Raw genomic sequence first — 15161 nt, 5'->3', positions numbered from 1 at the left:
CAGATCCAACAAGTGGCATTAGAGCTCAATCTATACTTGAATACAACACTTAACTTTCCGTACATGTATTATACACACACACACACACATATATATATATATATGCTATAAAACTTCAAGTAAACAAAGTGTATTCATGCAAAAGATGGTTAAAGACCCACACTCTATAAATCCACATCAAAATTTAAGTGTATTTTACTTAGACAATGTTGAAACAGCCAGCAGCAGGCACAAAACATATACCATAGCTAAAACTTACACGAGCCATAACCTTTGACTCCATTATCAGATTTGGTATTGTAATAGCTTTTTGCAAAAAAAAGCCTCCGATCTGATCTATCTAATAATAGATGGTCAGTCGAGCCCATCGAAGGTCTATAGTAAAACATCGATGGACTACAGGAACCAATTGATGATTTTCCCTAGAGATAAATAGTAACCATCAATGGTCTATAGTAAACCATCGATAGGTGAATAGTACCATCAAGGATTGGGATTACCCATCAATAGTCATGATGTATTTTAATATATTTGATGTTTTAATCTCAACCTTTGTCGTTCTTTTGGTCTCCAACTTCTATCAACTCTAGGATGTATCTTTTCATGGTCTGCTACAGATCTATATAACAGAAAGAGAGAGAAAGAAGAGATCATCGATTGGAGGTGATTTAGGGTTTGAGTTTTGAGAACAAGGAAAGCTTTTTATTCCCCAAAGCCACATCAATCGCATCTTCCACGTCATTCTTCATCATCTGATCGTCGGTCTTCAGGAGTGCTGCCCTTGGACTTCATCATCATCATCGTTCTTTTAAATCTACATTTTAATCATTAGGAGAACAATTTGCTAATCAAAAGGGCTATAAGATTTTTCTAATTTCACTTTAACCATTTTTTAGTTAGTTTTGTATTTCAAGCCTATGAGTTTGATGGCGTACTCAAACCGAGGTAATTAAGGGTTAGCATAATCAAGCCAGGTCAATTGAGGGTGTGGTTAGCTAGGACTAAGTTTCTTATGGTCATTATGAGGAGTTAGGTTAATTGACTGATTTTGGGTAGATTTCAGGATCATGTCTATAAAGTCTACCGAATCGAGTCACGATTTGGAGAACTCTGGTCATAATGAAGAAGGCCCTTCACAAGAAGGAAGAGTGGACGTATGATTTTGATCTGAATATAAAAATCTCATGTGTTCCTGTGTTGGTTTGCTTTTAGTTTTTCACATATTATTTTTGTTGCATATTCTAAGTTTAGTAAAAAATTTGTAGCATGTAAAACATTTACGCTGACCATCATCATTGAACAAAGATTGTTTCACTTTCATGCCAAATCCCCTTTTTTGGCATATTCGTTATACAAATCACAAGCTTCTTAAAATGAGCCGAAAGTCTTTCCAAATGCTGATTCAATGTCATTTGATTCAATGTCATCCACTCTAGTTGTAGTATCATTAATATTGTCGTCTTGAATGTCTAGATTAATACTTGCCTCACATGATATTTTTTGAGTGGGTTCTCCTTCAATCCCATCAACATTCGACATCCTCTACTACTAAACAAAAAGATAAACATTATGATTTCTCATTCTAAAATTAACTTAAAACTATCATAAATTAAATAGTTAAGTCAATACAGATAAATTATTTCATTTAATAAAGTTAGAGTTACTGTAGCTCAAAAATTAGAGGAAGAAATAATCTTGGAGATTTGTTTTTTTACAAGTGTTCTTAGCAAAATAAATTAGCTTGTGTAGCTTGATTGAGGCAATGGGTTAAATTTACCTTCCATTTAAGAGTTTTTATTATTTTATCAAGACCTTCATTATTCTATTGACTTACATAAAATCAGTGGCCAAACGTGATTAATAAAAATTTAACTATTCTAAACTATAAGCATGTATCACATATTATGAACATGGAACTATATTACAAAGCAACAAGCATAACTAAATGAATACTTGCGAACATGGAACTATATTACTAAGCAACAACTAGCACTGGAGAGAAACCGCTAATAATTTCCAATGGGAAAGAAAATAAATTATTTGTGGATGATGGATTAAATTACCTTGATCTTCGGTGGAAGGTGGATATTGCAATAGGACTCAAAATCCAATATTGTAGCGGGATAATGGAGTGATGGTTGGAGGAGAGTTGAAGAATGGTTGGAGAATGTGAGTAACTAAACGAGACAATGGTGATGATGATGGCAAGAGAGGAATGGATGCTTGTAGGCAAAGTATTAAAGAAATAATCTATTAAAATTGTTTAAGAAGATCACTCATATCGGGCGAAGATGGAAGGTCGCATATTTCCTCTATGAATAATTTTTTTTAATTCAATTTATGCTACTGAAACTATACTTTTACTTGCTAACTAGCATGGCAGATGCCACCTCATTTGTCCCATACACCAGTCTCATAATTTAGGTCCATAAAGTATTATTCTATGTAGTTATTTCTTTTACTCAATAAGGCACGTTCTGTCACTAGTGAAGAAAATTTGCACATGGAATATCATATGATAGTCACGTGATCCCTAATTTGGACTAGTCTAAAGCTGAAGCAGTAATAAGCTGATGCCTGATGACATAACAAAGGCAGTTAGGGTCACGTGATTGTCACATGTTTCTCTTCCTCCGACTATCGAAATTAAGGCTAAGCTTCGAAGTAGAGCTAATATCTAAAATCTTAATTTTCTCTTCAATCTCATTGTTAAATTAAAAGTTATCTACAAATTATCTCTGTTATATCCTCTTCAATCTCAAGCTCAAGCTCAGAGAGATGTGAACTGCATGTAAGAATTTGATATGATTTCAATAGTTTCACACTAAATCTAATTAGTAAATTTCAAACAAAATTATCCTCAAAATCTAGATTTTATTTAATTAAATCATAGTAATCCCTACCATTGCAACTATGGTCTCTCTCTCTCTCTCTCTCTCTCTCTCTCTCTCTACTCTCTCTCTCTCTCTCTCTCTCTCTCTCTCTCTCTCTCTCTCTCTCTCTCTCTCTCTCTCTCTCATACAAAATGAATGAATTTTGCAATGTTAATGTAACACCCCTCTAAAGGTATATAAAAATTGGGCATGAACCCGTCCATAATAAGGAGGTTAACCTGCTCAATTTTTACATACACTCTTATACATATATAATAAAACTGAAGAGTGGAATTAAAACATCGAATATATATACAACACACAGAATCACAAGGTTGGTAACAGAGTCCTCAGAATACCAGAAAGGTAAAGGAAACAATAATACAATACAGGTCTAATAATAGCTACAATACTCATTAGTACATGTCCAATAGGTCAGAAATACGATAAAAGTAAACACAAAATAACTCCTACTATGATTTTTAGTGGAGCTAATCGTCAATGCTAGAGTCTGTGATCCCCTTGTCCTTGCTAGCTGTATGACATGCAAATGGATGCAGAAATAATAGGGGTGAGCCCAAGGCCCAATAGGCAACCATAAAAATCTTGAGTACAACATAAGAGGATAAATAAAAGGAATAATCATTGATATAATCAGACAAATGGATCTCAACAATAAGCTACCAATGCTCATATCATGATCATTGATCGAAATAAAATAATAGATGTCAATATGATTAATCAAGCTCTAATATTCAAGATTTCAAACTCTCCAATCATGAGATAATCAATAAATCACACATGCCTTTATACACCCCTCGGTGAGCATCCTCACACAGGGCATTGTCCCCACCGGGACCTATTTCTATTACTACCCACCGGTGAAGCTCGCTTCACACAGGGCATAATCCATGAACATAGGGTATCAACCATCAACAAAGAAAGAAATACTATCACACTTACTTAATAATAAAATCATCGAAGCAAGTTAAATTTCCAACAATATAATCACTCAGAGAATATCAATGATAAAAAAACTAAAATAAACAACATTAGGATAGCCATGGTTAAGCAATCAATAAAGAGCCTACACATGAAGTGAGTCAAATTGGAATATTATGAAAGTGATAAGATATACAACTGAGTATGAGAAATTAACTCGCAAGAATTTTAAGAAAGTAGTCAATCGAACTCTCAAAAATTGAGAGGAAACAATGAAATGTTACCTATAATTTTTGATTGTTCCTTTGGAACGACAAACGAATCCAAAAATCTATCTCCTATATACACATATATGTATACCCATATGAGATTCTAGACAAGTGTTTTTTTATTATTTTTCCAACTTATAACTTATATCATGGTATATGCTACACTTGAGATGGTTACATCCAACACTTATAATATGCATAGATAGCCAATGCAGTGCACATGCAGTAGTTTGAGATGGATGGTAGAGCAATTGATGTCCAAAATGTATGAAACTAGTGCCATATGACTCTAACATATGTCTACTTTTCAAAACAATAAGTTATTTTCAAGACTTATGTATATGGCTTAAGTTAGAACTTGCATGACATATATAGAATATAATTGTAGGCTATGTAGCTGATTTAAGTGCATAAATGAGGGGCCAAATGACATCTAAAATTTATGAAACAACAAAATATTTCTATACAATTCTAGTTTTTTTGAAACAAAAAGAAATTCATACATGAAAAACTTAATAAAGGGAGTTATGCCCTATAATACATAAAAGGATCAGAATTTTAGACACGTGCCGAGAGCAGAATCTACTCCCTCATGTTGCTAGCTCTTTAAGGTATAATCCACTATCAAAATACAACCATGAATATGATATGGATAATTTAACAAACCTAGTTTTAGATTATAAAATTTTATTTACCCAAACCTAAACAGAAATTGAGATACATGCAACAAACCATAAGATGGCAGATGGAATATCATGTGCATGTATATAAAGTTTGACCACAGATTTAAACTAGTAAAAGATCTCAGAATTGGATAGTGTTAGGTTCAAATGAAAAATATGAATGTCTGGTTTTGGAATATATAATTAGATTAAAATTATGACTTACGATCATAGAGATATGGATAAAATATTACAGGGGTGTCATAAAGCACTGTCACATAGGCTCTAGTGCACATAAACACATTTAATCATGAATTAGTGACAGCAAACAACATCGAAAATGTACCAAACTAATTTTAAAAGAAAATCACATGATCTACTTTCCAGATTAATAAAAATTTAATAAATGTCAGATATACACGGAGAGTTATTCTTCCAGTAGTGAACTTGTCTCAAACAGTCTGTTTCAGATACATGCATCTACTTCAATTAAGAATTCGAGATAGAAAATTATCCAAATTTGACCAAAAGTTCAAAAAACAAAGGTACATGAGTAGTGAGTTTTGTAAAACCCCGTAAATTTACAAATAATATGGAAAATATCATTAAATGATTTTTTATGGAAAATATTATTAAAAGATTTTTTATGGCTGATATCATTCTGAGATGAATGAATATGTTTGAAATCGATTTGAGATTGAGTACGTACATATAGGAGTTAATATATATAAGTGTAAACATGCGTGTATGCATGAATCAGTCGTTAGAAAACATAGCATTAGTCGGTCGACTGATGCCAAGTGATCGGTCGACCGATTGTCCCTAATCGGTCGACTGATTTTTTGCATCAGTCGACCGACGGGTGCACAGAAACTGGATTTTGATTCAAGTCGAGTCAGTTTTTGGGCCCAATTGCATATGAGTATATATGTATGCATGTTTTTCATGAAAATGTCTTCTTTTTCATCAAAATCTCTGAACCCTAGCAGCAGCCTTCCCTCTCAAAACCTTAACCCTAGTTTGCGAGTTTGGGGGAGCTTTGTAAAGCAAATACCTAGAGGAGGGTGAGATCGTTAGCGTTTGGCGAAGGAGGATCTGAAAGTACCCTAAAGCCACTATGAAAGAACCCTAGAGGGGGGTGAATAGGGTTTATGCTAATCTAATCCGATTTAAATGCTAATTAAAACTTACTAACAAATATCTTAGCAAATATGATATGTTACAAGATAACTATGCAAGGATATGAAACTAACACAAGGGTAAAATAATATATAAATAAGATAAATAAGGTAGTGGACAATAATGAGCAATTGACAAAGGCGATATAATGATAAACATAAAAATAAGTGTGTCAATGCAATCACAAATAAACGATATGTTCACGAGGTTCGGTCCCCACGACCTACGTCCCCGCTCCTCACCTCGAGGAGATCTCCACTATCATACCGGGTTTTCTACGCTTACCCGAAAAACGTTTACACCTCACAATACGGTTTTCTAGCTAACCGAAAACTTTACAACACTCACAATGTAACTACACTAACTACCACATCAAGTGTTGGTCTCTAGCCCGTGTCTCCCTCAAGTGTTAGGAATTACAACCTCTCTCTAGGCATTATCACCTACCCCACTCATCTTGGGACGACCCCATCTCTCACCACACACTCCTCTTGGTGTACTAGTGTATTACAAAGTGTTCCTCACAATTAAGGCTCACAACAACAATTGATTTGTTCTCTAAACAAGATGAGAACTAAGTTAAGCACAACTCAAAGTTACAATCTCTCACAACCCCAATAATACTATATATGAAAATACTATAAGCTCAAGTGGGTGTGTGTAACAAAGAGATTTAATAAAACAAGTCTAAACTCAAATAAAATCTAGCTTATGAAATTAAGATCAAACATATAAAATGCTAGAATTGAGTTTAAGAAAAACTTCTCTATAGATCAAGAGAGAGGGAGAAGAGTTGGATGCTCAAACACCGATGGATGATCTTCCTCAAGCTCTTGTGAAATTGATTTCACAAAACAAACTCTCAAATGTTTAAAAGCTTTTTAAACAAACACTAAACAAAACTTAAACCCTTGTTAAAACTTTGCTAAAACATTCTCTTGGTTGGTAGGAGAGGTAAATACAATGGGGTATTTATAACAACCCAAGACCTCAGCCAAAACCCTAAGGAAATTGTTGGCCTTCTTGTTTTGATGGTGATTTAACAAACAATTTACATCTAATGTTGTTTGTCTAGTATTTGTGTTTTCGTATTAATTCTAGGCAAACAACGTGTTGGAGGTTGGATGGAATTGCGCTTTAACGATCATATCCAATGGAGGTTGGAGGAATTGTGGTTGAATGTTGGAGGTTGGATGGAATTGCGCTTTAACGATCATATCCAATGGAGGTTGGAGGAATTGTGGTTGAAGCTACGCTATTCGAGTTAAAGATACAAGTTCAAGCTTCATCCGCAAGTATAACAAGATAGAGCTTCGTTAAAGATCAAGATTGCTTGGGTAATTTAGTTTAGGAGTTTATATTATGTGTGTTAGTACTTTAAGCTCAATCATATATACACATACACGTTTTGGTTTTGTATATATATAGTTATATATATACATATATGTTTTGGTTTTATAGTTTTCAAGTTTTACTATGAAACAATTAAATATAATTAGAAAACATATTTTTATGTTTCATTTTCTATTGTATTTATGAAAATATTGTTTTCTTAGTTTTTGGACTTAACAATAATCATATACATATTTTATTAAGTCTACAAAATCATTGTGCAAAGTTTCAAAACATGGTTTAGCCTAAATGTCAAAATTCATATGTTTACATTTTCATGTTTTGGACTATTTTGTAAAATGATGAGATGATATTTTTTATTTGGGAAGTCCTTTTTGGAAACCAGTCATTGTAGCATGTTTATTATCATATCTAAAATCATTCCACAAAGTTTTACATTTTTTGGAATTTATTTGATATTTTTAAACAGTGTTTTAAAATCAGCAAACAGTTTTCTCGAACTTGGCTTGGTCGAACTCGTACTCGACCTCCTCCACGACCGGGATTGCAATCCGCAGCTGCGACACATCGATCTCGTTGGCGAGATAGTCGGTTCCCACTGTGGTCGCCAGATCGTTCGCGGGGAAAACTGTTGTCTTTTTCATTAAAATAATTGTCATCTTGGGTTACAAAAGATCCGGTCTTTTATAGATCCGGTTACAACTAAATCAAAGAAAATAAAGAAAAAATTACAACTTTCCTTCTGTGAACAAATCACGAGCTCCTGTTTTGCGGTCGCTCGCTTTGGTGGGTTCTTTGCCTGCGCCGGGGTTAATCCGTGGACCACCGCGCGATCTAGATCCGGTCGGATCTACACGATTATGCGGGTATTATTCCACGAAGGGAATAATAGCCGGGAGGGATTAATCCACCAAGGGAATAATCGCTCGGATCTCGAGATCTAAGACCAAGCTTAGATCTGGAGTGTAGCCTCGTGTAGATCTCAGATCTGTTCTTTCTTCCTCTCGAGATCCTGCCTTTTCTGACGTGGATGGTCGCCGAGGATCAGATCTGAATGGTGCAAGTCTTCTGGTCTTCAAGCTCCGAGTTCACTCTTCAATCCGGCAGAGTTTCGGCTCTTGAAAGTTCGACCTCCGAAAATGAACATCTCTAGGCCTATTTATAGGCTCTCAGGACAGTGGCTGCAAAAAGGGAATTGTCGGCCACCTCGGGCCACTGTCGGCCACCTCGGGGTGGCCGGCACTGTGCCTAGCCACCTTGAGGTGGCCTCGGCCTTGGCCGAGCCACCTTGAGGTGGCTCGGCCACCGAGCCACCTCAAGGTGGCTCCTCGGCCACCGAGCCACCTCATGGTGGCTCGGCTTTGGCCGAGCCCCCGCGGGCGATGTTTTCCGATTTTTTCGAGTTGTGTCCGTTTTTCGGTTTTGTCCGTGATTCGGTTGATTGAGACTCTGATTGGTTGATCTGATTTGGCAGTAAGTCGGATTCCTGATTTGGCAGTAAATCCGCTTCTGAGTTCGAGTCCGAAACTGATCTTGATTCGATCGTGATTCGTCCGAGTCTGTTCTCGGTTGGATGACTCGTTGATTCCTTAACACTTGGCTTGATTCCGAACGCGTATGGATGCATTCTGTCGCTTCCGTGCGATTCGTCGATCTCGTCGCCTCGTTGGTTCGTCGGTTTGTGCCGAGCTATGCTAGGGGACCTATAAGCAATTTTATATGCCTACAACAGCAAGATCAACTTTGGGTTGTGGATGAGTGTATGCAGGATGCTTTGAATGCTCAGAACTTAGAGGAGAGCATAATGGTCCATGAGAGGCCACTGAAGTATGATGAGGCAATATGGGACAAGATGAATCGAAATGCTTGTTGGGTAATAAGATCTTATTTGGAATAAGAGTTGAAGTATGATGTGATCAGTGTGATATCTTACGAAGATGTAGGAGATTCTCAACAACAAATATCTTACGAAGAGTGTTGAGAACCGGTTGTACTTGCTGTGAAATTTGTTCAGATTCTAGATATCCAGGGGTACCTCACTTGTAGATCATGTGAACAACTACACAAAGTTATTGTCGGACTTGGGGAATATGAATGAGAAGATATTAGATGAGTAAAAGATAATTATTTTGTTAGGCTCATTACCCGATGAAGAGTATGATACCTCATGCTTACTTTGTTGAATGGTAGATCTTCCATTACATATAGTAAAGTGACTAATGCATTGACGAATTTTGATTTGTAGAGGAAGGATAAAGGATCTTCCAGAGCTAGCACTTCAAGGGAGGCCTTGTCGACAAGAGGAATGAGTCCCTATCCGAGAGGTGGTAATCAAAGCAAATCAAAATCAAGAGGCCACTACCAATTATCAAAGAACCAATGTCCTTTCTACAAAGAACAAGGACATTAGAAGAGAGATTGCCTGAAGCTCAGAGAGAAGGAGAATAGCAACAAGAAGGGCCCGAAGGCCAGTAAGGTGAATGTTACTAAGAGTGGTAACGATTCCGATAATTCATGCTTTTCTCTATTGTTTATTCCAGAGGTAAACCATGCGGATGCATTGGATTAGATGCTGGATTCTGGTGCTACTTATCATGTGACTCCCCAGAGAGATAGGTTTGCATCATTTAAGAAGCTCGATGGGGGGTATGATGGTCATGGGAAATAATTAGTTCTGTGACATTTATGGGATAAGTACTGTCAGGATTCGGATGAACGATGGAGTTGTTCAAGAGATGAATGAAGTGAGATTTATTCCTCAGCTGAAAAAAATCTTATTTTCATTAGAGCTTTGGAGGCAAATGGATTCAATATGACTTTTGAGAATGCTGTAGCAAAAGTTACTAAGAGACCTTTGATAGTGATGAAGGAAGTCCGTAGTAAAAACCTTTATCATCTGAAGAGAAGCACCGAGATTGGCCATGTAGCTTTAGCAGTTCAGAGACGGACACGAGTAGACTTTGACACTACAGATTAGGAGTTTGAGACACACATGAGAAAAGTCACTACTGCGTTATGCAAGTAGGGGCTATTAAAAGGAGCCAATAGCAGGAAGATTAAATTATGTGAGTACTGTGTTCTTGCAAAAAGACTAAAGTAAAGTTTGGGACAACCATTCATAGGACGACATGCATCTTGGACTATGTGCACACGGATGTTTGGGGTCCCACCAAGATGGCATTACTTGGGGGTCGATATTGGTTCGTCACGTTTGTAGATGACTATTCTAAATGTTGTTAGATGTACACCATGGTGAAGAAGAGTGAAGTCCTATATTTATTTGTGGAATCGAAGAGAAGATTGAAATTACAGACATGGAGAAATATTAAGATGTTGAGATCCGACAATGGTGGCGAGTACACTTCAGACCCCTTTCAGCAGCTATATCGAGACGAGGGCATAGAGAGGTACTTCACAGTAGTCATACATCACAGCAGAATAGAGTGGCAGAGAGATTGAATCGGTCTTTACTAGAGAAGGTCCGATGTTTGTTATCGAAGAGTGGTTTGGAGAAGATCTTTTGGGCTGGGGTATTTTCATATGCGAGCTACCTCATTAATAGGCTACCTTCATCTATGATTAAGGGGAAAACCCCTATAGAGATGTGGTCGTGAGAGCTAACACACGATTATGATCAGCTCAAGGTATTTGGGTGCCCTGTATTTTATCATGTCAGAACTGATAAATTAGAACCTCAAGCTAGGAAAGCCATATTTGTGGGATTCAAGCGTGGTATCAAAGGATACAAACTTTAGGATCCAGTTAAGAAAAAGATTGTGCTGAGTAGAGATGTCAATTTTAATGAGGCTCTGATCTTGAAGCTTCCCAGCTCTCATCAGGTGGAAAGCACCCCGACATTGGAGACATCGCATATGGTGGTGATTGATACAACTCCACATTGTCCAGATAGGACCGTATCCTTTAGTGTGTCGGCTGAGGTGATGCCATGCGAGCATAACGATGATTTGGAGGATACTGGTACATCAGAGCAGGATCAGAGACCGACGGCTAAGGTTCATGATTCTATTGCAGTTCGAAGATCGAGGAGAGATATACGGTTGTCAGTAAGGTATACAGATACAGTGGTTATGTATGCACTTCCAGTAGAAAGTGTCGATGAGATGATTCCTACTACATTCAGAGAGGCTGACCAGAGTTCAAAGGTTGGTTTGTGGTAGGAGGCTATGCTAGAGGAGATAGAGTCTCTTCAGAAGAATGACACATGGGAGCTTGTCGAGCTTTCAAAGAGACGAAAGACAATTGGTTGCAAAGAGTGTATACCAAGAAGAAGGGCATTCAGGGCACTCCAGTGAGGTTCAAAGCTAGATTAGTAGTAAAGGGTTATGCACAAGAAGAAGACATTGACTACAATAAAGTATTTTCTCCGGTGGTGAAGCACTCTTTGATTCGGATCTTGCTAGCTTTGGTGGCACAATATGGATTGGAATTGGATCAGTTGGATGTGAAAACAACGTTTCTTCATGGTGATCTTGATAAATAAATTTATATAACTCAGCCATTGGAGTTTCGAGCTGCAGGAAAGGAGAAATTGGTGTGTAGAAGCTTGTTGCAGATTCGTGCTTGTTGAGCCCTATTAAGGCCATTTGGATGAACTACGGGCGACTTGATCCCCATGAGAGAGGGGGTACGTAGGCAACCACATTGGTACAACCGGATTTGGAGATATGATACATTGATGCTCTTGTTGGTATCAGCTCAGTTTTAGAAACACTTCGCCGAGGTGGAGAATTGTTGGATAGCAGGTTATTGGGCCAAACGAGATTCCTAGTCTGTTTTGGTTTTGGTTTTTGAATTATTGAGATTCCTAGTCTGTTTTGGTTTTGGTTTTAGGGTTTATATATATATATATATATATAGAACGTTTTAGAAGAGATTATTATCAGAGAAAAAAAGAGTCTTTTGAGCGCTTTGAGAGGGAGATTATTGTGAGGGAGTGAGAGATTGTTGGTTAGGATTATTTTGAGTGTTTGAAAGAGTTGTAACCCATTGCATTTCTCCTCCATATAGTGAAATCTCCCCATCCTCTCCCTGACATTGGTAATTGCTGAACCACGTAAATCTCTGTGTTTTGATTGATTCTGGCCATTCTTTTGTGAATTGCACTTGTTGGTTGTTTCTTCTCTCTTATTCGCCGACTCGAGTGAGAGTTTGATTCATGAGCACGCTTCCGCCAACGCACAACAGGATCACTTTAGCATTAAACAAAAAGTGAGCGGTGGCAGGACGGTGGCCCACGTGGTCCGATGAGTCATGAAGACTATCAAGGCTAGAGGCATGATGCGTCTGCCATGCATTAAATGCGATGTTAACATGTTACCAGTGAAGATAGGCTCGAGGAAGATGTTGTCCTTTAGCTTCGCCGAGAAGAAATGCCTTTCGAGTCCTCTGGCAAACGACGAGTGGGCTCATGGTGAGTTGTCTTCGATAAAAGGGGATGACAAGTACCGCCTTTCGAGTTGACATGAATGGATGTCGACTCGACAGGTCGGCTGAGTTATCGTCACTACAAGTCATTGGCCGCCAAGTTGATTGGGGCATAACATGCAAAAATAACGTCTGTTGCTTGACACTGAGTTGCACTCGGACGAATGGGAACACCATAACATAAGCTAAAATCTGTTATTTTTAAATTCACCCCAGAGCATTCCATTTCAATTTGTAGTGAATTTTGTGCAAATAGTTATACATATTTAAAGGAGAAATTTTTTAATTTCATCCCCATTGGCATTTTTAATATATTAACCCAATCTAAATTAACTATTAAAAATTAGAAAAACCGCTATGTATTCTAAAAATTCCGTCCATCCCCTTTATTTCAGTTTACCTTTTTGTTAATTACCAATATTAACACTCTCTTTTCTTAAAAAAAACAAAAAAAATGTATGTATGAGTCTGATGTATTGAAAATATTTGGTAAATAGGATGAAAAGAACAAAAAAAAAAAATGTCAATTAGTAATTAAACAAAATAAATGATTGTTGTTGTAGCGATATAGAAAATATTTGGTAAATAGGATGAAAAGAACAAAAAAAATGTATGTATGAGTCTGATGTATTGAAGTACGAATAATTGGTAAATAGTAAATATACGTTCTGTGTGCTAGATGTCAATTAGTATTTTTTTATTGTTTTAGATTTAATGCATGTTAATAATATACTTGGAAATTTTTGATGTTAAAAGATGTGGATCTTAAATAAGAACTACAAGTGTATATTGTCGCCATTTAGTGGAACAGAGTAATAGTCTTAGAATTATACACTAATCATCTACATTTCTTCAATTACTCCAGACAAATGCACCCCAAAAAAAATTCCGAACAATAAACAACAGTAAACGTATAACAACTAGAAAAATCTCGTTTATTCCATAACAATCTCAAAACTCTTATTAACCCATCCATGATTTCAATCAAAAATTAATGATCAAAACCAGCTAATTAATTGTCGACAGGGGACGGAATTCAAAACCCGCGCCCGAAACCAAAGCGGGGATCAGGCCACCCGAACTGGAACTGGCCGTCCATCATCCTCAGAGGATTCACAGCCATCGGAGCAAGCTCCGCCGCCTCTCATCAGCTCGCCGAGCCTCCTCTCACCCTGCGCCCTGACCCCTCTCAGCGCCTCCTCGGCTACCTTCAGCTCCCTCGAGCCAAGCCCCTGGTCAATATCATCGACGAGCTTGGCGTAGGGGTTTCTCTCGGCAGCCTCCCTCACCCGAGCCCCCATCTCAGCCTTCCTAGCATTGGCTAAGTCGAGCCTCCTGGAGAGCTCCATGCACTGGGCATTGAGCTCGCCTATCCTGCTCGCCCGGTACGGGTTGTTCGGCTCTAATGGCATGGGGCTGCGCGTGGAGTAACGGTCAATAACCTGGTTAACCCCCGGGATGCCGAGGGAGTAAGGGTTGCCCACGGGCGAGTTTACGATCACCGCAACCTCGGCCCCGCGAAGGGTGGACAGGTCCGCCGCCTTCGTAAAAACGCCGTTCCGACGTTTAGAGAAACAGACGTGCCTCGCTTCTTCACTTGCGATCCTTCGGATCGCGATCTTCTTCCGACCGTGGCTCGCCTTCTTTTTCCTCGCCATTTTTGTATTTGTGTTGCGGCTGAGGAGAGAAATGTTTTGGTATTGGATTAAATAGAAGGGTGAATGAGTAAAGGTCGATGTATGATGGATGAATAATTGGTAAGGATAAAATTGTGTGCTGTGTGCTGGGTGGCAATTGGTTTCCGTTAATTTATAATTAGATCCAATGTACGCAGTTGGAAATTTGGATGTACTTCAACGAATTATTTCTAAATTAGTTGGCGATGTGGGTAGAAAAAAGACTGAAAGTGCATCTTGTAGCGATTTAGTACTAGAATAGTGCAAAATGGCCAAATTGATATATATTTTAGACACTTGGTGACATGTTGGTATATTATTTTTTAATTTTGATAAATTGGTATATTTTGTAGACTCCAACGCCATATAGTTTTAAGTTTGGCCGGAGTCATTTTTCCGGCTAGTATGCTCACACGACAGCTCACGTGACTCCGACGTGGTCACAACGTGGACTCTAGCGTGGCGGTAGTTAGGATAAATACATTTCGGCAAAAGAGGGGGTTTATATCTCAGATTAGGGCTTTTCTCGTTGTCACCCCTGGGTATCCCATCGTCTTCTTCTTCTTCTTCTTACTCCATCTTCTTCTTCCTCCTAGGGTTAGGGTTAGGTTCAGTGGGAGTTAAATTAGTGATGGATTCTTCATCTTCAAGCTGTCACTCAAGATCAGTGTCAAGCACGAGCATGGGAAGAAGCAGGCAAGGGTTCGATGGAATAAAAGCTATACTATAGTGGAATGATCTAGCAAAGCAATATGGCATGAA

At 38.0% G+C, this 15161-nt stretch overlaps 1 protein-coding gene across 1 annotated transcript; it reads right to left on the bottom strand.

The window, feature by feature from the left end:
• Nucleotides 1–13790: 13790 nt before the first annotated feature.
• LOC109828083 (agamous-like MADS-box protein AGL61) lies at nucleotides 13791–14381 on the bottom strand. Its single transcript, XM_020395121.1, has one exon. It carries the CDS (start codon nucleotides 14379–14381, stop codon nucleotides 13791–13793), a length of 591 nt encoding a protein of 196 aa, XP_020250710.1.
• Nucleotides 14382–15161: the final 780 nt, after the last annotated feature.

Source organism: Asparagus officinalis, unplaced genomic scaffold (assembly GCF_001876935.1).
Source record: "Asparagus officinalis unplaced genomic scaffold, Aspof.V1 AsparagusV1_Un698, whole genome shotgun sequence".
In the NCBI taxonomy this organism is placed as follows: Eukaryota; Viridiplantae; Streptophyta; class Magnoliopsida; order Asparagales; family Asparagaceae; genus Asparagus; species Asparagus officinalis.
The sequence above is the reverse complement of the archived record's forward strand: the minus strand, read 5'-3'. Positions and strand labels throughout refer to the sequence as shown.